This window comes from Salmo salar, chromosome ssa13 (genome assembly GCF_905237065.1).
Source record: "Salmo salar chromosome ssa13, Ssal_v3.1, whole genome shotgun sequence".
Classification (NCBI taxonomy): Eukaryota; Metazoa; Chordata; class Actinopteri; order Salmoniformes; family Salmonidae; genus Salmo; species Salmo salar.
In genome coordinates this window covers 64152985-64180233 of record NC_059454.1, presented here as the reverse complement: position 1 = coordinate 64180233, position 27249 = coordinate 64152985, and the positions used below count along the sequence as shown (strand labels likewise).

Genomic DNA, 27249 nt, shown 5'->3' with positions numbered 1-27249 from the left:
ATAGAACGAATTCGAATTGACCATGAGTGGAGTAACTTGTTCGAGTAATGTGGACAAAACACACACACACACACACACATATATATTTTGTGTTTTGTCCACATTACTCGAACAAGTTACATATATATATACATACATGCATACATACATACATACATACATATAACACATACATATATTACACACACACACACACACACACACATATATATATATATATATATATATATTTTGTGTTTTGTCCACATTACTCGAACAAGTTACATATATATATATACATACATGCATACATACATACATACATATAACACATACATACATACATACACACACACACACACACACACACACACACACACTATACATACATGCATACATACATACATAATTACTTAGCTATAAAGTTTGCAACACTAAAAAAAGCTCATGATAATTTTACAGTTTGACTTGCAATTGACTATGCAATTTCAAACAAAAAGCAATGTTCCACATTGAAATTGAAAACAGTCAGTGCCAAGTCCAGCAACTCGGTAACTCATAAAATTGCAGAGTGCCTGAATATATACTGTATATTTTGCAATAACAAAATGTATTCCATAATAAATATAAAGGACACTTGTTTCTTCTTTTTTTACATTGTTCAAACAACAGAACTCTTAGTAAAATCACTGATGTGCGACTCTAGAGTACCATCAATATTTATCAAAGTTATCATTTTTTCAAGTTGAATATTTGCTGAGCCATCACAGCCAACTTTGTGAGGTTGAAAAGTTCACAGAAAAGTCACTCTGACACATCATGTATTTTCACAAGTCAAGTCATTGCACAACTCAACACCTCCACCACAAACAAAGTGGGTGAGTCACTTCAACATGCAGACTTATGTTGAATTCCAAATCGGCCCCAACACACTAGGAACTCCAGTAGACAGCTTCCTTCTGCCTTATGAATGGCTGGCTGGGTGGAGTTTCACCATATTGCATCAATCTATCCAGTCCCCTCAAATCTACAGCAGTGGCTAGGGGGTAAGGCCTAAGGGAATAAATGTTGAACTGAACATCAATCCAATCATCAGAAACATACACTATATATATATATACAAAAGTATGTGGACACCCCTTCAAATGAGTGGATTCGGCTATTTCAGCCACACCCGTTGCTGACAGGTATATAAAATTGAGCACACAGCCATGCAATCTCCATAGACAAACATTGGCAGTAGAATAGCCTTACTGAAGAACTCAGTGATTTTCAACATGGCACCGTCATAGGATGCCACCTTTCCAACAAGTCAATTTGTCAAATTTTGGCCCTGCTAGAGCTGCCCGGGTGAACTGTAAATGCTGTTTTGTGAAGTGGAAACGTCTAGGAAAGACAACCCGGACGACGCTGGGCCAATTGTGCGCCGCCCCATGGATCTCCTGGTCGCGGCCGGCTGCGACAGATCCTGGACTCGAACCAGGATCTCTAGTGGCACAGCTAGCACGGCCATGCAGTGCCTTAGACCACCGCGCCACTCGGGAGGCTGATTTGAAATCTTAACGCTGCAGCATACAATGACATTCTCGACGATTCTGTGCTTCCAACTTTGTGGCAACAGTTTGGGGGGAAAAGTCCTTTCCTGTTTCAGCATGACAATGCCCCAGTGCACAAAGTGAGGTCCATACAGAAATGGTTTATCGAGATCAGTGTGGAAGAGCTTGACTGACCTGCACAGAGCCCTGACCTCAACCCCATCGAAACCTTTTGGATGAATTGGAACGCCAACTGCGAGCCAGGCCTAATCGCCTAACATCAGTGCCCGACCTCACTAATGCTCTTGTGGCTGAATGGAAGCAAGTCCCTGCAGCAATGTTCCAACATGTAGTGGAAAGCCTTCCCAGAAGAGTGGAGGCTGTTATAGCAGCAAAAGGGGGACCAACTCCATATTAATGCCTGTGATTTTGGAATGAGATGTTAAATGAGCAGGTGTTCACATACTTTAGGTCACGTAGTGTGTTTGCATGCCCCTAACAACAAAATATGGAGCTCGTCACTGTCCACCTAGTGTAGTCATCAGCAAAGAGAGAGCTTGTTGGGATACAGCAGCCTAAAAGCTATCCAATTACATTGGGCACCATTACGTTCTAAGTTAGCTTAAAGGTAGACTGAGCGAAATGACTTGAGTATGACAGCAGATATTGAGATGAGCGAAATGCAAGACTTTGCTCTCACAGTCACACACAGTGTCTGAGCATGTGCACGGGTTCGCTTCACGCTGTTACAGCATGGTAGTCACGGGACCAAAACAGTGGAGAAGTTGAGCCTCGCGCTTCAACGATCTTGTTGGCGAAATTGGCCCACTATGCTGTTTACTTTCCACATCTATGTCATATTGCTGAGTCTAACTCAAGAATCGGTTTGGAAGCAGGGTTGATTATGATGTTCTAAAAGTCACAGGAAAGAAGCTTTAATCAAGCCTTATGTAATGCAGGAGAGAGCTTGGCTGAAGTGCCCATAATTGCCTTGCCTGAAGTAGCTTAGTGTTTTTAGTCAGCGAGAGAGAGAACGAGAGAGAGAGAGAACGAGAGAGAGAGAGAACGAGAGAGAGAGAGAACGAGAGAGAGAGAGAACGAGAGAGAGAGAGAACGAGAGAGAGAGAGGTAGAATAATTTCTGGGTCTCCGTAGATCAAACATTTTCGCTCAACTGCTATCAGCTTAAATAAACAGTGACACATCTGACCCAATAGTCTCTCGTAACAGAATGTTAATATAAACGCTATATTATGCCAAAAAGCATGTTCTGGGTTCCAGGATTATGGGCTCAAAGACACCTGACTATAGCCATCTCATCTGTACTCTAGATATAGAGCGTAGTCTGATGGATGTGTAGACCTGTCAATTTTTACATCCAGAGCATGTCTTCTGAAGACTAGTGTCACCTAGCGACCAATACATCTGTCTGCCTTCCAATTACATACTAACAAATCTGGGCTATTTGTGTTTGGACTTTGGACTAATACTTGTTGACCGGCTGTCTGGATTGGTCGAGCAGCTTTTTCAAAAACAAAAATATAAATTCTCCGGTGGGAAGAAGGAGACTAGCGGAGACACAGGCTCAGGAGGGCACACAAACTGCTAGCAAGCCAAGCAATCCACAGGTAGTGTTAGCAAAAAGGACAAAGCCTATCCAACAACTACCTCGCCAGTCACTTATATTTCAAATCATGTGGTTTATAAGTTGGACTGCTGGCTGTTTAGAAGCAGCAAGCTAGCATGCTAACTTTCGCTATCAAGGCCAACTTAGCTAGCTGCTTAGCCAACAGCAAAGCAAGCAACTATCACATTTTGTTTTTTACATCTTAGTCATTTAACAGACTTAGAGTTAAGTGCATTCATTTTAAGATTGCTAGGTGGGACAACCACATACCTCAGTCATAGTATGCAAATTTTTCAAAGTAGCTATTAGCAAAGTCAGTGCTGTTTTAAATCCAGTGGTGTGTAGCTACAGTACAAGTTGGATGTCAAGAGGAAACCAAGTTAGCAGTTGTTGACTGCTATAAAGAGTATGCAGCATCAATTAGCCAGCTGGGTCATTCCTACCATGCAGTGCCATTTGGACTTCAAAAAGTTTGGAAAATACATTTTATATATAATTTTTTTTTGTATTCTATCAGGAAAATGACATGTTTAGACTTTCAGGAAAACATATTGGTCAAGCTCAGGCACTTCATCCATTTTTGGATGCATTTTCCAATTTGTAAAGTGCATAATACTAATAGGGTGGAAAAATTGTGAGCCAAAATTAGCCATAGCGCTGTGTGTGAGCAAGACTGAGATAGCATAATGGTAAACACTAAAACAGGATTTTAACTTCTCTTTTTCAATTTTCTCTATAATTTAGCCAAACAGGGTGGACATTTATGAGTGGAACATACAGACTAACAACATGAAATATGGGCAAATAAATAAATAAACACACCATTTTATCTATCTTTGCACCATAGTTTTCCCACTAAAGAAATTATGACAGTTCCTGAATGTGGTGTCATTGTAGGAAGGGGATTGTTTTCTTAAATGGAGAATTACAACTAAACAGGGTGGAAAGTGATATCAGGGACACACATCTTAAATAAAATAATAAATACAATAATCACAACTTTGAGGAAAGAGACTAAGACTATAAAATAATGAAGATTTTAGACGTATAATTTTATGGCTTATATTTCTTCTGAAAGTTGAGAAATAACACCTGGGGACATGGCAAAAACGCCTACATGCACTGGCAATTAAAAAAAAAAAAAGAATAAAATTCCCTTTCAGGATCTATATTTGGGTGTTAAGGTAAATGACACCTGACCTTGTATTTAAAGCCTTTTGGAATCCACATTTTACACTAAATAAGAAATTATATTTCCTGTGGACAGAAATGGCACCGCACAATAGGAATGACCCAGCTAGCTAGCTTAGCTCCTAGCAATCACAACTTGCTAGCTAGCTCAACGAAAATATCAGGAATAATGACAAAGCAATGGACATAAACAGCTCACGCTTGTAAAATAATCAGTCTGCATTTATTGCTGTTACAGTAAAGTGCCTTAGTAGTTCCATCATGTGTTTCCAAATCCTGAATCCATCCATACTATTTGACTACAGACAATAGCCTTCGGTTTTGGTAAAGAAACATTTTTTAAAGGCAAGCCTGCTAGGCAGTGTGTGCATCCCTGCCCCACGTGGAGTTAGTAGCTAATTTGAATATCCGAATGTGTGCACGTCTCATTGGCAGAGCAAATTAGCTTTTCTTGAACAGTATAAGGCCAAACAACTCTGTTGTTTTCACTCAGGCCAAGCAGGGGAACAAAGAAAAGCTGCTTTATAACATCATTAATTATCATTTGTTAGGAAGGACATCTATTAAATTCATATTGTAATTACTTTTTTGTAAATATTTAATAAAAATCTGGAACACTGGACATATACTTTAATATGAGAATTTGCCAGAAAAACTTAAGTCTAAAATCACAGTGTGTATCAATCTCGTTGTGACGTAAAGTGTGTGTGGTGTTATACTGAGACAGATGCCACCACACTCACACCTGCAGTGAACTGAGGGTCTTACACATCATAGCAGTGTGTGTGTGTGTCCACTTCATTCCCTGGATAGCCCTGCATTTGCTCTATGACACAGCCTTACACAGTCCAACCTGTCATCATAGAGTATCACTCAGCAGCATAATTAAGTTTCGGACAGGACACTTAATATAATCAATGCCTCCACACCTGTCTATCCCAGTTTGGATGGTGAAGACGAGGACCACATATCCATCTCCTAGGAGAGACTGTAAACACAGACTGCTCTTTGCCTGTCTTTTATGGCTGTGCTGCCCTCTACTGGGCCTTACATTTACTACTTGGCTTTTCTTTCCTACACACTTCAAACTGACCTCTCAACATTTGCTTTAATGATACATAAAACAGTCTAGTGTAGACCAGGAGTTTGTATAAGGTCATGAGTATACTATTTTGAACGTATCATGAGTGATTAACATTCCATTGAGAACCAAGTAATTTGCAACGTCAACAAATCTAGAGCATTTTTCTTTTTTTCACAACTATATCAGGGAAATTAGTATATCCAGAACTGTATGCCACGTTTGATTTGAAACAGTATGCTATTTTATATGGATTATCATAATCACTCCTCCTTTCATGCTTAGGCAAGTGATTTAGAGATTCACATCTGAAGTCTCTGCTGCAACCCTATGGTGAAAAGTGATTACTGCAAGCTGGCTGTCCAATTAAGCCCATGCTTTGGAAAAGTGAATTGAATTGCTATTCACTACAATGTTTATATCTTATAGTCTTTTGCCTTGCTTGGCAAGAGTTATTATGTTATAGACATGAAAGAGCTCTTGTAAGTATCTGTTTGAGATGATAATCCACATCATAAGCACTATTGAATAGCTAAGGTCCCTGGGACTAAACACCTCCCTCTGCAACTGGACCCTGGACTTCCTGACGGGCCTTCCCCAGGTGGTGAGGGTAGGTAACAACACATCCGCCACGCTGTTCCTCAACACAGGGGCCCCTCAGGGGTGCATGCTCAGTTCCCTTCTGTACTCCCTGTTCACTCATGACTGCACGGCCAGGCACGACTCCAATACCATCATTAAATTTGCCGATGACAACAGTGGTAGGCCTGATCACTGACAACGACGAGACAGCCTTTAGGGAGGAGGTCAGAGACCTAGCCATGTGGTGCCAGGACAACAACCTCTCCCTCAACGTGATCAAGACAAAGGAGATGATTGTGGACTACAGGAAAAAGAGGACCGAGCACGCCCCCATTCTCATAGACGGGGCTACAGTGGAGCAGGTTGCGATCTTCAAGTTCCTTGGTGTCCACATCACCAATAAACTAACATGGTCCAAACACACCGAGACAGTCGTGAAGAGGGCACGACAAAACCTATTACCCCTCAGAAGACTGAAAAGATTTGGCATGGGTCCTCAGATCCTCAAAAGGTTCTACAGCTGCACCATCGAGAGCATCCTGACTGGTTGCATCACTGCCTGGTATGGCAACTGCTCGGACTCCGACCGCAAGTCACTACAGAGGGTAGTGCGAACGGCCCAGTACATCACTGGGGCCAAGCTTCCTGCCATCCAGGACCTCTTTACCAGGCAGTGTCAGAGGAAGGCCCTAAAAATTGTCAAAGACTCTAGCCACCCTAGTCATAGACTGTTCTCTCTGCTGTTCTCTCTACCGGAGCGCCAAGTCTAGGTCCAGGAGGCTTCTAAACAGCTTCTATCCCCAAGCCATAAGACTCCAGAACATCTAGTCAAATGGCTACCCATACTATTTGCAGTGCCCCCATCCCCTCTTTATACCACTGCAACTCTTTTGTCATCTATGCATAGTCACTTTAATAACTCTACCTACATGTACATACTACCTCAAATAACTAGTGCCCCCACACATTGACTCTGTATTGGTACCCCCCTGTATATACTCTAGCTGTTGTTATTTTACTGCTGCTCTTTAAATTACTTGTTACTTTTATCTCTTATTTTTATCTGTACTTTTTGAAACTGCATTGTTGGTTAGGGGCTCGTAAGTAAGCATTTCACTGTTGTATTCGGCGCATGTGACTAATAACATTTTATTTGAACAGCAGAATGAACTCACTCTTATATGGTTAATACAGTCTAATGCAATTTATTACATTTCCTCTCAGAGACCCACAGAATGCATTTCCCCTTTGTATTTCTTCCCTTCTGATCTCATTACGTCCCAGTGCCACTCTAGCGCAGAGGAGTTGGAGAAAACACGAGAAAAGGCTATGACCAGTATAGATAAAGCTACTGGTCATAGAAGGTCAGTGGGCTTCGAGGTCAATATGTCAAACAAACAATATCTGTAGGGAAATACTGCAATTGTAATGGTTCACTGTTATAAAGAGTAGTGAATTCATCTCATTTTCAAGCCTCTAGTTGAATCAGGTGCTGGGAAACATTGGTCTACTTTTTATTCTTTCCCATTTTAGAGTATTTCAACAAACTGACATTGGCCAGACATCTCCCGCACTAGAGCGAGGCAATATAGACAAAAAGTTATATCACGATAAATTGACCCATTGTGCTCGATAACTAGAAATACAACATTTATTTTATTTTCATTCAGTTACTTTCCAATAACGGAAATGGTCTAGACTAACATTTTCCAGTGCCTTCAAGAAGTAAGACAAAGAAAGCTATTTCATTTAACATGTTCAGGGAATTCATGATTGATATTTTGATATGCAACATGTCAAAATAGAATCCAGAATAATCAGATTTCTTTATGCTCTTTAGAGATTAATTTGCTTGCATCTTTTTTGTGCATATTGGCCTAGGCTATATGCTACATAATTCACCACCAGAGGAATTGGGAACTCAAAACACATATTAGCTAGATTGCTAACTCAAAATATGATATTGTTGCTAGATAGACGTGCAATTGATATTTTACAGTAAATGTAATGTCCTACAAAAACGTTTAATTGGTAGGCTACTTGATTGTATTCACAGCAAATGACGGTTCCACCTGCGCATCATCTCAGTTACCTTAGGGCTGGGAATTGCCAGGGACCTCATGATACAATATCATCATGATACTTAGATGCCGATACAATATGTATTGCGATTCTCATAATTCTATATGTATTGCGTTTTGATACTACAATTTCATTGCAATGTTCCAAACATATTGCTCACTATATGTCTACTGCAGAGAGATGAGAGCATGAAAAAAAAAAAGGTTTTGATCAGTCATGGTTGGCTCACTATTTAAAAAGATGAGAACAAGCTAGCACAGGTACAGCCGACTAGCGTTAGCTAACACTCGCTAGCAATATTTGTAGTATTTTTTACAAATCGATACTTGGAGTCAAAGTATCTTTTTAATATTGTCCAAAATAATAACGTGATATGTAACTGTATTGATCCCCCCAGCACTAAATTACATACTCTGGTTGTAAAGTGGTGCCAATACCTAATCACCAAAAATGACAGACGTAAGCAAAATTGATTTGATAAGAGGAAGGAAATGTCAGTGCAGGTAATTTTCGGTTTATTGTCCCAGCTCTATCCCCTACAGTATTTTCAAATGCTGGGAAGAGCTAAGGATTAAAACCAAAGGCACTGCAACCTTTCAGGACTGTTTGGGCCTCTGCTATGATACAACGGTAGAGCAGGCAGTGTGGTGACATTTACCTTGCAGCAGTCCTGACAGAAGATGGAGGGATTTCCCAGGAGGCCCAGGACCTCCCCACACAGCAGGCACTGGGACAGGCCGTTCCCCAGCGCACTCTTCTTCATGTTGTCCAGACGCTCCACCAGCCTCCTGGGACACACACACACACAAAGTTACAGAATGGACACAGAGGCTAAAGTTGGCTATGTGCTGCCACTGACGGCTCATGGATTGACAGTCCAGATAAACTAACAGAAAGTCATGAGTCATGGTTTTATTACCAAGTGTGTGTGTGTGTGTGTGTGTGTGTGTGTGTGTGTGTGTGTGTGTGTGTGTGTGTGTGTGTGTGTGTGTGTTGTATGTATGTATGTATGTATGTATGTATGTATGCATGTATGTATGTATGTATGTATGTATATATGCGTGCGTCCTACCCGATGCGGAGCTGTTCAATCTGCTCAAGTTGCTCAGCCCTGCGGATGACACTAAGGATGATCTCCACCTCCTGCTGCTCCAGCATCTGGCTCTTCCTCTGTCGGTCTGTACGGAAGGTGTGCACCGACCAGCCTGTCTGCAGCCTGGGATACAAACAAACAAGTTGCTTCACGATGTCGATCAATTCAATTTTGTTGTGTCATTCATTACATGTAGCAGTGCAGGCCAAAATTAAACCTGTGTGATGTGACTAACAGAAGAGTTATGCTTATGCATGTATGCACACCTTACAAAAATATATACAGTTGAAGTCGTAAGTTTACATACACTTAGGTTGGAGTCAATAAAACTCATTTTTCCAACCACTCCACAAATTTCTTGTTAACAAACTATAGTCTTGGCAAGTCGGTTAGGACATCTACTTTGTGCATGACACAAGTCATTTTTCCAACAATCGTTTAAAATACATTACTTCACTTATAATTCACTGTATCACAATTCCAGTGTGCCAGAAGTTTACATACACTAAGTTGACTGTGCCTTTAAACAGCTTGGAAAATTCCTGAAAATTATGCCACGGCTTTAGAAGCTTCTGATAGGCTATTTGACATATTTTGAGTCAATTGTAGGTGTACCTGTGGATTTATTTCTAGGCCTAACTTCAAACTCAGTGCCTCTTTGCTTGACATCATGGGAAAATCATAAGAAATCAGCCAAGACCTCAGAAAAATAATTTTGGAGACCTCCACAAGCCTGGTTCATCCTTGGGAGCAATTTCCAAATGCTTGATGGTACCACGTTCATCTGTACAAACAATAGTACGCAAATATAAACACCATGGGACCACACAGCCGTCATACCGCTCAGGAAAGAGACGCGTTTAGTCTTATAGAGATGAACGTACTTTGGTGCAAAAAGTTCAACTCAATCCCAGAACAACAGCAAAGGACCTTGTGAAGATGCTGGAAGAAAAAGGTACAAAAGTATCTATATCCACAGTAAAACAACTCCTATATCGACATAATTTGAAATGCCGCTCAGCAAGGAAGAAGCCACTGCTCCAAAACCGCCATAAAAAAAGCCAGACTACGGTTTGCAACCCCTTTTTTGACTACACTGCGGACAAACAAACAAACCAACCCACATGTGCAAAACGTTGTACCAAATACATAAATATACATTGCAGTGTTAGATCAAATGGTCACAATGGTTTTGTCAAACAACAGAACTGCCATGCTATCAAAAACCAGTTTCAACAAACCAAAAGAACAACACACTCAGTGCTAAAACGAAAACAATACAATGTAGTGAGAATACTGATGGGCACAGGAAACCTTTACACAACCAAAACAACTTTCCCAGGTGACATTGCAAAAACACTTTCACCTGTTTAGTGAGACGGTAGAGATCTTGGAGTGCATACTCACTTGGCTCGAAGGGCCAGCTGCCGGTCGTTGGGACAGACCCACTGATCATTCCCTGTCCCAAACATGGCGTCTGTCATCTCTTGAGGGCTGATGACAAGGTCTGCAAAAACACAAGCAGACATTCAGTCCTTGAAAATGAAAGGCTACATCCTGTTTGGGAAAATCAAATCAAAGAGATATTGACCCAGCACTGTATAACCCCTATAATTCATGTTAATTGGGTATACCTGTGGCTTTTATACATGTCCACAAATATGTTTTTTTCTTTGAATTTGATATTAGACAACTTTTTGAGTGCAAACATGCTAGTGTTAGCAGAACAACAATGGCCAGTAAATGGGTAGCTTTAGACGGGTTAGCTGACAACGTCACAAAAACGATGTGCGCGCTTCAAAAGGGGAAGAAGGCTGTGTGTTGTTATGCTTCTGGATGGTCAGATAGCTAGCAACAATGACAAGAAACTGACATGTGGTGAATCATAAGTGGCTCGTTTCAGCTCCTTGTTCTTAATACCATGTCTTGTTTTCAGGTGTTTGGGCTGATGTCACATTTAAGCTAATATGGCAAAAATGTGCTAGCTAATTAGCTAACCAACAACTGTAAAGATGTATTTGAGAGACAAGTGCTCATTGTGCAACTTTATGTTTTCAATAAACATTGGAGTCAAAATATAGTTCACATGTTATCAACAATCTAAGTCAAACCCATCTCTTTTGCCCCGTAGTTGCGCATGCATCAGGTTTTGTTGCTGAACAACCAACCCATCTATAGCCCATGGTGAAACGCATTAATTAAGATCATTTCAATTGGAAAAGGATGAATGAAGCATTTCAAAAGAGAGCTCTTTTGCTTCCAAACAAACAGATGACACATTATTGTTGGGAGCGTATAGATGTGTGTATCTTAGCGGGCAATGCAGAGGCAGCTATTTATTACAGGCCTAATTAATGAAATCACCCAGTTCTCTGGTCTGTGGGCACACATGCAATCAAACATTACAGCTGATTACTGTTACCAGACTATCAACTATGAATTATAAGCACTGCGGAAAACATCTAACTACTTCCCTCATAGGAGAGGACATGGAACTGCACAAGAACCCACTCATTTACATTAAGTTGTTATATTATGTCAATATTCATGTCACGGTGTTCCTAATTTCTAAATGTTGTTGGGACACACCAAGGGTCTGTGTGTCCCACTCTCATTGGGGAGTTGTATGTTGGAGGTGCTCAAGGAGGGGTTTATTTAATCATGCATTCTTTCATTCTCCTCACGTCCCCTCGCTCTCCCATACTAACACACACTTAGATGCAGAGCCCTTCGTGTAAGGGTAATGGTTCCCTTTTCAAACCACATGTAGGAATACGCCTCTCCCCACCATAGACCGGGGTTCAATCCCTGCACCAACCTTTTAAGCTAATTCTGTATCCCATGCTGTCATTTAAAATTGATCTCAAATACCTGTGTTTTATATACTGTATATTTCCACACTATGAGGTTGGAATAATACTGTGACATTTTGAAAATTATGATAATGCACTTTTAGTGTAAGAGCTATTTGAAAAAGCCACTTGAAACTTCAGCTTGTTTGGCTGGGTGGAGTTTTTGGACTGCCTGGTGACATCAGTTTACTCTCGTCTCTGCCAATGACAGCTTTTTATCAAGTTACACATCTCTCCCATTATGCTTCTCTAATTACACCCCTCTTTCAGACCCCTCTGACAGTCCATACACAATTATTTCTTGAGAAATTGCATTTTGCTAAGAAGCTATATTTGTAAAAAAAAAATAAAAAAATGTGTAATTGAAAACAATCACAGTAAGGTACTTAATTGTTACCAAGAAAGACGATGGCCAGAACTTACCCATGATGTTGCACAACAATTTAAGTCAGTAAGTGATCATTTTTGCCAAAGGATGATATATTTGGTCTTGAATTGACAAATCCGAACTGCCCACTTTGTGCAAATCCGTGTGAATACGGTGTCTTTTCCTACTATATGACTACGTTTAGTTTGAGAGCTGGATTTTATTTGAATGTTACTGTACCAGCATGGCATTGTTTATTATCTCAGAAACAGCTGCAAAGTTATTTCTCTTTCCAACTGAGATGAGCCAAACAGCCTTGTGTCCATTTGGCCACCTGAGCCATGGAGCAAATTAAAATAGGGGGTGAAAACATGTGTTTTTCCACCTCAAATTGTTTTCTCCAGAAAATTATACTAATCCATTGGATAATTTGCCAATTTTCAAATATTTTTAAGTCAGTATAAAAACGTCGTAAATTGTTGTTAGCTGCACGAACCCAGTCTTCACTAAGTCATCCATACATCAATTGTCTTAAAATCATTTATTTCCTAAACTAAGTAATTCACAGAAAGCATACAAAACAGTAGGTATCGTTACAAAGCAATGGTAGAGGAATGTGCCCTAGTGGGCTAAACCGGCATGGCGGCTTGTTAAACAAACAAGGGGGGTGGGGGCAGCGGAGAAGACACTACAGAGTTGATAAATATTAACAATTGATGTGCTTATATACTGGGTTTGTGCAGCTAACAACAGATATATATATATATATATATATATATATATATATATATATATATATATATATATATATATATATATATATATATATACACACATATACATATACATATACATATATATATATATACATATATATATATACATACACATACATATATATATATATATATATATATATATATATATATATATATACTGCTCAAAAAAATATAGGGAACACTTAAACAACACAATGTAACTGAAAGTCAATCACACTTCTGTGAAATCAAACTGTCCACTTAGGAAGCAACACTGATTGACAATAAATGTCACATGCTGTTGTGCAAATGGAATAGACAACAGGTGGAAATTATAGGCAATTAGCAAGACACCCCCAATAAAGGAGTGGTTCTGCAGGTGGGGACCACAGACCACTTCTCAGTTCCTATGCTTCCTGGCTGATGTTTTGGTCACTTTTGAATGCTGGCGTTGCTTTCACTCTAGTGGTAGCATAAGACGGAGTCTACAACCCACACAAGTGGCTCAGGTAGTGCAGCTCATCCAGGATGGCACATCAATGCGAGCTGTGGCAAGAAGGTTTGCTGTGTCTGTCAGCGTAGTGTCCAGAGCATGGAGGCGCTTCCAGGAGACAGGCCAGTACATCAGGAGACGTGGCGGAGGCCATAGGAGGGCAACAACCCAGCAGCAGGACCGCTACCTCCGCCTTTGTGCAAGGAGGAGCAGGAGAAGCACTGCCAGAGCCCTGCAAAATGACCTCCAGCAGGCCACAAATGTGCATGCGTCTGCTCAAACGGTCAGAAACAGACTCCATGAGGGTGGTATGAGGGCCCGACGTCCACAGGTGGGGGTTGTGCTTACAGCCCAACACCGTGCAGGACGTTTGGCATTTGCCAGAGAACACCAAGATTGGCAAATTCGCCACTGGCACCCTGTACTCTTCACAGATGAAAGCAGGTTCACACTGAGCACGTGACAGACGTGACAGAGTCTGGAGACGCCGTGGAGAACGTTCTGCTGCCTGCAACATCCTCCAGCATGACCGGTTTGGAGGTGGGTCAGTCATGGTGTGGGGTGGTATTTCTTTGGGGGGCCGCACAGCCCTCCATGTGTTTGCCAGAGGTAGCCTGACTGCCATTAGGTACTGAGATGAGATCCTCAGACCCCTTGTGAGACCATTTGCTGGTGCGGTTGGCCCTGGGTTCCTCCTAATGCAAGACAATGCTAGACCTCATGTGGCTGGAGTGTGTCAGCAGTTCCTGCAAGAGGAAGGCATTGATGCTATGGACTGGCCCGCCCGTTCCCCAGACCTGAATCCAATTGAGCACATCTGGGACATCATGTCTCGCTCCATCCACCAAACGCCACGTTGCACCACAGACTGTCCAGGAGTTGGCGGATGCTTTAGTCCAGGTCTGGGAGGAGATCCCTCAGGAGACCATCGGCCACCTCATCAGGAGCATGCCCAGGCATTGTAGGGAGGTCATACAGGCACGTGGAGGCCACACACACTACTGAGCCTCATTTTGACTTGTTTTAAGGACATTACATCAAAGTTGGATCAGCCTGTAGTGTGGTTTTCCACTTTAAATTTGAGTGTGACTCCAAATCCAGACCTCCATGGGTTGATAATTTGGATTTCCATTGATTATTTTTGTGTGATTTTGTTGTCAGCACATGCAACTATGTTAAGAAAAAAGTATTTAATAAGATTATTTCTTTCATTCAGATCTAGGATGTGTTGTTTAAGTGTTCCCTTTATTTTTTTGAGCAGTATATATATATATATATATATAAATAATGGATGTTTCGTCGGTCTTCGCGTTCAATGCAGACTAGTAATTAATATCACAGACTTGTTATTATTCTGTCGGTATAATAACAAGTCTGACCACGTGGTATGGTTAAAGTTCAGTAGAGGACTGCATGGTCAAACCTTGGCCCTCTCTTCTCGCGGTAAGCTGGTCTAAAAAAAGAAACCCTGGGTGGGGGTTCATATACTGAACATAGAAAAGGCTGTCACATGAATGCCTTGTCCTGTCTGTGTCCCTGGGGGCGTGCCGGTGACTTGGTAAAACTTTAAGTAGAAAATACAATTCTCTCACATTAACATCTTACAAGCATCCCAACATATTCCAAATAGGTTTATCCTTATTCATTAATTGTATACAACCATATAGATGTAAGTCTCATAGCTGAGGCTATTATATAAACATTATTATGGCAATATTGTCTCTCATGAGTTTCATAAAATTGTACCAAACGGACCAGTTCGTAGCTGGATTCTTCACCGATCTTTTATACCTTCTCCAGAACATAAATGTCGTTCCGTTCTCCAATTCTGTGAGGTGGAAGAATCCGTTGTTCTCTCCATGAAAACACTGTCTCTTTATACTGTGGCCATGAGGCAGGACATCCTCCTTTGGAATTTTATGACCCCTCTCACAGGGCCTGGGTAGGGGGATGGTGCATAGAAAACCCAGAGGGCAACGTTATGACACCTATAATATAAAATATTTGATTTTGTGTCACTGGCCTACACACAATACCCTATAATGTTGATGTGGAATTATGTTTGTAGACATTTTTACAAAGCTGAAATGTCTTGAGTTAATAACCATTCAACCCCTTTGTTATGGCAAGCCTAAATCAATTCAGGAGTAAATATGTACTGAACAGGTCACATAAGTTCAAATGGACTCACTCTGTGTGCAATAATAGTGTTTAACATGATTTTTGAATGATACCTCATCGCTGTACCCCAGTTGCATCACTGCCTGGTATTGCAACTGCTCGGCCTCCGACCGCAAGGCACTACAGAGGGTAGTGCGTATGGCCCAGTACATCACTGGGGCCAAGCTTCCTGCCATCCAGGACCTCTATACCAGGCGGTGTCAGAGGAATCGCTAAATATTGTCAAAAGACTCCAGCCACCCTAGTCATACAGTTCTCTCTGCTACCGTACGGCAAGCGGTACCGGAGCGCCTAGTGGAGGTGATATGATCCTTGACTAGTCTCTCAAAGCACTTCATGATGACAGAAGTGAGTGCTATGGGGCTAGTCATTTAGTTCAATTATCTTTGCCCTCTTGGGTACAGGGACAATGGTGGCCATCTTGAAGCATGTGGAGACAGCAGACTGGGATAGGGAGAGATTGAATATATCCGTAAACACACCAGCCAGCTGGTCTGCGCATGCTCTGAGGACTCAGCTAAGGATGCTGTCTGGGCCGGCAGCTTTGCGAGGGTTAACACGTTTAAAGTCTTGCCCACGTTGGCCACGGAGAAGGAGAGGGGGGCCCGCAGTCCTTGGTAGCGGGCCGCGTCAGTGGCATTGTATTATCCTCAAAGCGGGGAGTTGTTTAGTTTATCTGGAAGCAAGACGTCCATGACGTGGCTGGTTTTCTTTTTGTGGTCCATGATTTCCTGTAGACCCTGCCACATACGTCTCGTGTCTGAGCTGTAGAATTGCGACTCCACCTTGTCCCTATACCGACATTTCGCTTGTTGGATTCTCTGAGGCTGCCGGAACATTTCCCAGTCCGCGTGATCAAACCAATCTTGAAGCATGGATTCTGATTGGTCAGACCAGCATTGAATAGTTGTCACAGGAACATCCTGTTTGAGTTTCTGCCTATAGGACGGTAGTAGCAAAATGCAGTTGTGGTTAGATTTGCCGAAGGGAAGGTGGGGGAGAGCCTACTATTAATCGCAGTAGTTAGATTAATGTTGATCCAGTGTATTGCCCGCACGAGTGCTACAATCAATATGCTGGTAAAATTTAGGTAGCCTTGTTCTCAAATTTGTTTAGTTAAAATCCCCAGCTACAATAACTGCAGCCTCAGGACATATGGTTTCCAGTTTCCATAGAGTCCAGTGAAGTTCCTTGAGGGCCGTCGTGGTATCGGCTTGAGGGGGGATATACACGACTGTGACAATCACAGACGAGAGTTCCCCTGGGAGATAATATGTTTGGCATTTGATTGTTAGGAATTCTAGGTCAGGGGAACCAAAAGGACTGAGTTCCTGTATGTTGCTACGATTACACAATTAGTCGTTAATCATGAAGCATACACCCCCGGCCTTCTTCCCAGAGAGATGTTTATTTCTGTCGGCGCAACGCATGAAGAATCCCGGTGGCTGTACCGACTCCAACAACATATCCCGAGAGAGCCATGTTTCCGTGAAACAGAGAATGTTACAATTTCTGATGTCTCTCTGAAAAGCAACCCTTGCCCTAATTTCGTCTACCTTGTTATCTTGAGACTGGACATTGGCGAGTAATATACTTGGAAGCGGTGGGTGGTGTGCACGCCTCCGAAGTCTGACCAGGAGGCCACTCGGTCTACCTCTTCTGCGGCAAAATTGTTTTGGGTTGGCCTCTGAGATTATATTCAATGTCCTGGGTGGTGGTGCGAACAAAGCATCCGCTTCGGGAAAGTTGTATTCCTGGTCGTAATGTTAGTAAGTTGACGTCGCTCTGATATCCAATAGTTCTTCCCGGTTGTATGTAATAACACTTAAGATTTTCTGGGCTAACAATGTAGAAATAACGCTGGAGTTGCTTAACAAGATGACATTGAATGTTCCTGAGTGGGCGAGTGACAGTTTACACTTAAAATCTATGGCAAGAATTGATCAACTTGACAGAGCTTGAAGAATTTAAAGAGAGAATAATGTACAAATATTGTACAATCCAGGTGTGCAAAGCTCTGAGACTTACCCAGAAAGACTCAGTTGTAGTCGCTGCCAAATGTGATTCTCACAAGAAAACTTATGTAAATGATCTCTGCATTTAATTTTAATACATTTGCAAAAATCTCTAAAAACATGTTTTCACTTTGTCATTATGGTGTAGTGTGTGTAGAAGGGTGAGAAAGAAAATTCATCAATTTTGAATTCGGGCTGTAATAACAAAATGTGAAATAAGTCAAGGGGTATGAATACTTTTTGAAGGCACAGGGAGACAATCTGACTGTATGTACAGTACCAGTCAGAAGTTTGGACACACCTACTTATTCCATCACAACATCAAAACTGTGATTTGTTTAAAAGTGTTAAACAAATCAAAATATATTTTAGATTCTTCAAAGTAGCCACCCTTATGCCTTGATGACAGCTTTGCACACTCTTGGCATTCTCTCAACCAGCTTCACCTGGAATGCCTTTCCAACAGTCTTGAAGGAGTTCCCACATATGCTGAGCACTTGTTGGCTGTTTTTCCTCCACTCTGCGGTCCAACTCATCCAAAACCATCTCAATTGGGTTGAGGTCAGTGATTGTGGAGGTCAGGTCATCTGATGCAACACTTCATCACTCTCCTTCTTGGTCAAATAGCTCATACACAGCCTGGAGGTGTGTTGGGTCATTGTCCTGCTGAAAAACAAACGATAGTCCCACTAAGCGCAAACCAGATGAGATGGCGTATTGCTGCAGAATGCTGTGGTAGCCATGCTGGTTAAGTGTGCCTTGAATATTAAATAAATCACTGAGTGTCACCTGTAAAGCACCCCCATACAGTTGATGTTGAGATGTGTCTGTTACTTGACTCTGTGAAGCATTTATTTGGGCTGCAATCTGAGGTGCAGTTAACACAGGAATGGAAGACCGAGTTACCTCTGCTGCAGAGGATAAGTTCAATAGAGTTACTAGCCTCAGGAATTGCAGCCCAAATAAATGCTACAGAGTTCAAGCATCAGACACATCTCAACATCAACTGTTCAGATGAGACTGCATGAATCAGGCCTTCATGGTCAAAATGCTGCAAAGAAACCACGACTAAAGGACACCGATAAGAAGAAGAGACTTGCTTGGGCCAAGAATCGCGAGCAATGGACATTAGACTGGTGAAAATCTGTCCTTTGGTTTGATGAGTCCAAATTTGAGATTTTTGGTTCCAACCGCTGTGTCTTTGTGAGATGCAGAGTAGGTGAACGGATGATCTCTGCATGTGTGGTTCCCACCGTAAAGCATGGCGGAGGAGGTGTGATGGTGTGGGGGTGTTTTGCTGGTGACACTGTGGTGACACTGTGATTCATTTAGAATGTAGTATCATTATCATCTTATTTAACCTTTATTACTGGAGCTTCATCTTATTATTTCTATTGTTCTGTGGTGGAATCATGGTTGCAATTTATGGAAGATGCCAAAACTTGAGATAACAATAGATAGGCCAGTGGTTTCCATCTGTGGAAAGTGTTCCCTAAATCAATGCATATGACAAATCCAGCTCCAGAACCAGCCATAGAGCCAGCAGGCTAATATTTTGATTACGGTTTAGTAAATAAAACAAATAAAAAAACAGCAACAGCAGATAACATTAGCTTGCTTGATAAGGTTAGCAAGATAGCTAGCTACAGCTGTCGGTGCCCCATTAGTTTTTATTTATCAACTCCACGTGGAAATTCCCAAACTCAAATCCTGAATAGGTATAAGTAGCCTTCGCCATTCTTCGGCGGAGGAAACTAAATGTAAAATTACGTAGAAATAGTGGCGACAACATCCTCTGGGGAGGTCCTTTAAGGAAAGTTGAATTCAAACTAAAACTAAAAACACATTTTTTACTCTTTTCAAAAACAACACTGATAAAACACTTGTAAAAACCTGTACAATGCGATGGACTTCTAAAGGTGATTTCGACATAAATTGACATTTGCAGTAACATTTACAGCGAACGTAATTTCCATAAACATTGGGGCTATTGCCTTTAAAAGTCCATCATTGTGGGTAGGTCGTTAATCTGTTGAATTGAATCTCGTGCCAGCGTCAGGCTACATCTGAGTACTCAAAAGTAGCAACCTCTCCTCGCTTTTTATGTTTCATTGGCACTAATAGGAAAAGACAGGTCCGCTGAGAAATACAGTATGTTATAAGTCTTCAAGAAACTGACCAGGTCACAATCGACTTTAGACAACTTAAAAATAAAATGTATGAACACTGACTTTTTATACTATCTTTCCCCTCGCTAACACTTACAACTAGAGGTCGACCGATTATGATTTTTCAACGCCGATACAGATTATTGGAGAACCAAAAAAGCCGATACCGATTAATCGGCCAATTTCTTTTATTTATTTGTAATAATGACAATTACAACAATACTGAATGAACACTTATTTTAACTTAATATAATACATCAATAAAATCAATTTAGCCTCAAATAAATAATGAAACATGTTCAATTTGGTTTAAATAATGCAAAAACAAAGTGTTGGAGAAGAAAGTAAAAGTGCAATATGTGCCATGTAAAAAAGCTAATGTTTAAGTTCCTTGCTCAGAACATGAGAACATATGAAATCTGGTGGTTCCTTTTAACGAGTCTTCAATATTCCCAGGTAAGAAGTTTTAGGTTGTAGTTATTATAGGAATTATATGACTATTTCTCTCTATACGATTTGTATTTCATATATCTTTGACTATTGGATGTTCTTATAGGCACTTTAGTATTACCAGTGTAACAGTATAGCTTCCGTCCCTCTCCTCACTCCTACCTGGGCTCGAACCAGGAAAACATCGACAACAGCCACCCTCGAAGCAGCGTTACCCATGTAGAGCAAGGGGAACAACTACTCCAAGTCTCAGAGCGAGTGACGTTTGAAACGCTATTAGCGCGCACCTGCTAACTAGCTAGCCATTTCACATTGGTTACACCAGCCTAATCTTGGGAGTTGACAGGCTTGAAGTCATAAACAGCACAATGCATTGCGAAGAGCTGCTGGCAAAACGCATGAAAGTGCTGTTTGAATGAATTCTTACGAGCCTGCTGGTACCTACCACCGCTCAGTCAGACTGCTCTATCAAATCATAGACTTAATTATAATATAATAAACACACAGAAATACGAGCCTTAGGTCATTAATATGGTAGAATCTGGAAACTATCATCTCGAAAACAAAACGTTTTTTTCTTTCAGTGAAATACGGAACCGGTCCGTATTTTATCTAACGGGTGGCATCCCTAAGTCTAAATATTCCTGTTACATTGCACAACCTTCAATGGTATGTCATAATTACATAAAATTCTGGCAAATTAGTGTGCAACGAGCCAGGCAATGAACGTAAGAGCAGTGACACAATTTCATGTTAGCAGGCAATATATATACTTGTGTATGTATTTTTTTTAAAAAGGCATTGATGTTTATGGTTAGGTACATTGGTGCAAGACAGTGCTTTTTTCGCAAATGCGCTTGTTAAAATCATCACCCGTTTGTCGAAGTAGGCTGTGATTCAATGAGAAATTAACAGGCACCGCATCGATTATATGCAACGCAGGACACGTTAGATAAACTAGTAATATCATCAACCATGTGTAGTTAACTAGTGATTATGTTAAGATTGATAGTTTTTTATAGGATAAGTTTAATGCTAGCTAGCAACTTACCTTGGCTTCTTGCTGCCCTTGCGTAACTGGTAGTCAGCCTGCCATGCAAGCTCCTCGTGGAGTGCAATGTAAAGCAGGTGGTTAGAGCGTTGGACTAATAACCAGAAGGTTGCAAAAACGAATCCCTGAATCCCCCCTGAACAAGGCAGTTAACCCCCGTTCCTAGGCTGTCATTTAAAATAAGAATGTGTTCTTAATCTGACTTGCCTAGTTAAATAAAAGGTGTAAAAAAAAAAAAAAATTTAATTTAAAAATCAGCGGCCAAAAATACAGATTACCCATTGTTATGAAAACTTGAAATCGGCCCTACTTAAATCAGCCATTCCGATTAAGCGGTCAACCTCTACTTACAACCTCCCTACTACAGATGGGACAATAAAAGGAAAATTAATCGACATTGATTGTACCGATCACTTTTTGCAGGCATTTGATTAATATCATTCATTACGATAAGTAACCTATATTAGAGAAATGTGAAGTTTGAAATGAAATAAGTTTGCTAATAACGGTGACTGTTAATGGGACAATTGATGGCTACAACCATTAAACCAGTAGTAGTAGTTTAAAGGATCATAAAAAAATAAAATAAACTGTGGTGCAGATTAATGTTAAACTTTCTATTTGTCGTTATTGCAGTAATTTAGGCAATTTATCGCGATATGGATTTTGTCCATATTGCCCAGTTCTACTCCCCACCACTAATACGCTATGGCTATAAGCGTATAATGCCATGTCATTGAGAGAAGCCGCCATGTCCTTGTTTATGGCTGAGCAATTAACTCTATTTACATTTCCAACCCACCTAATGGCCTTTGTTCCACATTAGTGCTTTGGCATCAGGCCCAGCTGACTACATTAAGTATGGTTAGAGCAAAGCAAACAAACACAGTACAATTCATCAGGACACATACACACACACAATAAACAACACACATTTACAGGTTTCAGACTGAATATGCCAAGTCAGTAACCAGGTTTCCATCCAATCATTTCATTCGGATGAATTACCTGAGGCATGAAAAAATTCACGACCGGGCTGATGAAAACAGGAAATGTCGGTACAAACTGTTCCTTTGATATGATAGGATCTTTTTGTGTCTGTAAAATGAAGTATGTGAGAAATGGCAGTGGAAACACATTTATACGTAAATATTGATATAATAACCATCATATGGAAGTAAACTTGGAGTCAAACAATGACATTGTCACTTCTACTCCTGCTCCTCCCCTCCAGCATTGACTTTGCCGGTTTACTAACCACCGGCCCTGGCTACCCATCATTATGCACACCTGTGCCTCATCATCAGGCACACCTGGAATATCACCTTCCTGATTACTCTCCACACACACACACACACACACACACACACACACACACACACACACACACACACACACACACACACACACACACACACACACACACACACACACACACACACACACACACACACACACACACACACACACACACGATCACCACTTTATTTTAAGAATGTGAAGTGTCAGAATAATAGTAGAGAGAATGATTTATTTCAGCTTTTATTTCTTTCATCACATTCCCAGTGGGTCAGAAGTTTACATACTCAAATAGTATTTGGTAGCATTGCCTTTAAATTGTTTAACTTGCGTCAAACGTTTTGGGTAGCCTTTTTATTACTTTAGCTGCTTCATTGCAGCATTTGATAACTGTTCGGCCATACTTTTTAAACTGTAAGCATTTAAAGTTGTATTAATCAACATTGGAACATTGGTTTCAATGGTCACCAAATATTTACTTTTCATTGGTTTATCTCATATCTCAAAAATAGACAGAGCTGTCAACTGTGTAAAACCTCTCCCAATACCATTAATAATAAATAATACTTTCAGCTAGCTGAGCAAACAAAGTTTCTACTGACACTTCCTTTTCTAGTTTAATGATTTATTTGCATACAAAGAGATATGCTCAATCTTACACAAATTAAAGCACACTATCTCTGCTTCTCCATGTGTTCCTCCTTTTGAGTTACACTGCCTTGTGATGTTGCCTGGCTACCCAAACTCCTTGCTCCGGCCAAACGCTATGCCACACCCACAGACGTTATTTTCTTCTCCCCAATTAGTCTGGATCTTTGTACCTCCTCGACGATTTCTAGAACGCAGACAGATGTTAACTGTTCTGATTGGTTCCAGAAGCCGATGGGTTGGGCCAGGGCTAGAACACATGGGTAAAGCAGCGTTTTGAAAATGTGTCATTGGCTTTGATACTTGGATTGGTTTGATGATCCAATTGCTGATGACATTGTTTTGCACAACACCCCTCATTTAAACATCACTAAAAAGGACTTCAACGATGGCAGTCTCAGACTGAATTATGAAGCGAACATAGAGCAGCAGATGAATGTAGTTTGAGTCACCAGGCAACTTGTGATTTACATCAAATTTCAGTGCACGTATTGAATCACAAGAGAAGATTTTTTTACCAACCAATTGGATTCATTTTCTAATCTATCACAGGTCATGAAACAGAGCAACATTAAAGCAGTCATCAATGGCTCTTATCTGGCAGTAATGCCTGACTGATTCAGAGTGCACCTCAACCTAATCAAACACTCTTTCCATGAACTAAACTAAAGTGCTTTAGCTCTGGGGCAATCACTCTCTGCATCTTTTCATGGGGAAAACCTGCCTTGGCATCTGTTCAAGACAACCCAGGTCCCACACAAAAACCACAGCACAAAAGATGTTGGCAAACAGAGTAAAGTTAAGAGAGAGAAAATGTTTACCTGCAAACTCCCCCTTCCTTTGAACGAGCGAGGTCTACGAGAGCCGGTTAAATCGCCTTGCCACGGGCTAGGCCTGTGAACAAATAACGGTGAGAGCAAGGAAAAGGAGGAAACAGTGAAGTCAGGGGTTGAGCTCTTATAAATAGTTCACAGCCTGCCTGCCTTGTCTGACAGGCTGGACACATGACAGAAGAACAATTCCTTGCAGAAACATTCCGTTCCTTCCAAAACAGACTGCGGTGATTGACTGGGATAACAAAAGCAGTGCCATGGCTCTCCAGCTAACACCAGTCGACAGGAAAAGGCTAACACGGTTACCATTGACATGCTCTTTCCAACAATTCTGAGAGACTCATTGATCTTATTTGGGGAGGGCTCTTTGTGCATGCAAGTCATTGAAATTAAATGTGACAGTGTTCCTTTCAATTCTTGTAACTCGTCTGTTATTGTAATTTGCATGCCATGGCTTTAAGTGATTGAGGTTGAATGTGAATTCTATCTGAGGACCCAGAGGGATGATATATAAATTATGCACTAACTGTACAAAACATTAGGAACAACTTTCTAATATTGAGTTGCACCCCCTTTTGCCCTCAGAAAAGCCTGAATTTGTAAGGGCATGGACTCTACAATGTGTCAAACATTCCACAGGAATGCTGGCCCATGTTGAATCCAATGCTTCCCACAGTTGGCTGGATGTCCTTCCGGTGGTGGACCATTCTTGATACACACGGGAAACTGTGTGTATCAAACCAGCATTGTTGCGGTTCTTGACACACTCAAACCGGTGCACCTGGCACCTATCATCATACCCCGTTCAAAGGCACTTACATCTTTTGTCTTGCCCATTCACCCACTGAATCGCACACATACACAATCCATGTCTTAATTGCCTCAAGGCTTAAAAAATCCTTCTTTAACCTGTCTCCTCCCCTTCATATACACATTGAAGTGGATTTAACAAGATCAATAAGGGATCATAGCTTTCACCTGGATTCACTTGGTCAGTCTGTAATGGAAAGATCAGGTGTTTAGAATGTGTTGTACACTCACTGTATGTATGCATGTATGTATGTATGTATGTATGTATGTATGTATGTATGTATCAAATTAACTCTATTTTGATTGAGGTTGAATGTGAATTCTGCCTGAGGACCCATACCTCTCTGTGGTCCCAGAGGGATGATATTGTGGCCTATTCAAAACAGGCTGCCTTTAGGACATACAACCACAAAGCAATACAATTGTCGTCAAAATCTTACCAGGTGGGATAACGATGGTTGCTACTTTGCAGTCTTTTGTTTATTTTAGTGTTATTTTTTACTTTATTGCTTGTAGGGATAGGCACAGTGATTTAAATATTGAAATATCCAAACAGACGTTAGTATTTGAGTCATAACAAAATGGAATATAACGTTGCGGATAAAGTTCGGAGTGACACAATTTCATGTGTACAACATCTCAAGACCTGCATCACTATACTGCGAGCTTTGCTGTTTCTAAAAGGATGTATCTGGGTGTTTTTGAAGCCATTGTTCATGTTTTATCGGGGCCCACATACTACACAACAAAGGACGAGGAAGTGATTTGCTGTTTGGGGTAAATTTCTTAAAAAAATATACAAAATTACAAAAAAGATGTCTGGACCCTTCTACAATATTCCATTTACATCAAAAATATAGATTTGGTAGTAAAAAATAAAACTTCTCCTTTAAGGACTTCAGTCATCTGAGCCATGGAAAGCGAGAGACTAAAAGCATCTTCTATTACCAGGCCATCACTAGCTGTCTACCGGTGATGCATGCTCATTCACACAACACACACACACACACACACACACACACACACACACACACACACACACACACACACACACACACACACACACACACACACACACACACACACACACACACACACACACACACACACACACACACGCTGCTGTCCCATGCCATAGAGACATTGAACCACTGGACACTTCCCGTTTCACACTGAGTAATAAAATATTATATTCCCGACATAGCTCATACTGTACCTTGTATTTAGTTACACTGTTTATACACCACATATTTATTTATACAATGGATTCTTGACATAGCTGATTAATATACTGCTTCTACTGCTGTAAATATCATTCTTAGCATATCTTGAGTAAATTATTCCAGTGTAGGCCTACATAAGTATAGATGGGATTTTGATTCCTGTTACCGTGCTATTTGGGTTGTTAATTGGATTAGTCCCAACATTTTTGATTTCTTTCTTTTTATTTTTTTGATTATTTGTGTAGGCCTACTTGTTTGACATTTTACTGCATTGTTAGGAGCTAGTAACAGAAGCATTTATTTGCACCCGCTATAACATCTGCTAAACTGTGTATGCGACCAATAAACTTCGATTTGAGATGTAAAAAAATAAACTATAGAAATCACATTTTTATTACTCCTACACATATTACCCATCAAAAGTTTGGACACAGTCATTCAAGCATTTTTCAATTTTCTTTTACTATTTTCTACATAGTAGAATAATAGTGAAGATATCAAAACTGAAACACATATGGAATCCTGCAGTAAACAAAAAAAGTCGCAAAAACCATCAAGCGCTATGATGAAACTGGCTATCATGAGGACCGCCACAGGAAAGGAAGGACCCAAAGTTACCTCTGCTGCAGAGGATAAGTTCATTAGAGTTACCAGCCTCAGAAATTGCAGCCCAAATAAATGCTTCACAAAGGTCAAGTAACAGACACATCTCAACATCAATTGTTCAGAGGAGACTGCGTGAATCAGGCCTTCATGGTCGAATTGCTGCAAAGAAACCACTACTACCAGTACTCTGGGGCCGGCAGGTAGCCTAGTGGTTAGAGCATTGAGCCAGTAACCAAAAGGTTACTAGATCGAATCCCTAAGCTGACAAGGTAAAAATCTGTCATTCTGCCCCTGAACAAGGCAGTTAAACCCACTGTTCCTAGGTC

General features: G+C 40.8%; 1 protein-coding gene across 5 annotated transcripts in view; it reads right to left on the bottom strand.

The window, feature by feature from the left end:
• The window catches only part of LOC106567559 (double C2-like domain-containing protein beta), a 365846-nt gene that overhangs the window by 334963 nt on the left and 3634 nt on the right, over nt 1-27249 (bottom strand). For 4 of the 5 annotated variants that reach the window (XM_045693459.1, XM_045693460.1, XM_045693461.1 and 1 more), the window contains exons 2-5: nt 24273-24345; nt 10577-10676; nt 9149-9292; nt 8735-8864 (exon numbers count right to left, since the gene is read on the bottom strand). In XM_045693459.1, the coding sequence (XP_045549415.1) occupies nt 8735-8864; nt 9149-9292; nt 10577-10653 (351 nt within the window). In that variant the 5' untranslated portion in view covers nt 10654-10676; nt 24273-24345. The remainder of the gene's footprint in view (nt 1-8734; nt 8865-9148; nt 9293-10576; nt 10677-24272; nt 24346-27249) is intronic. The other variant, XM_014137018.2, reaches the window with a different exon arrangement.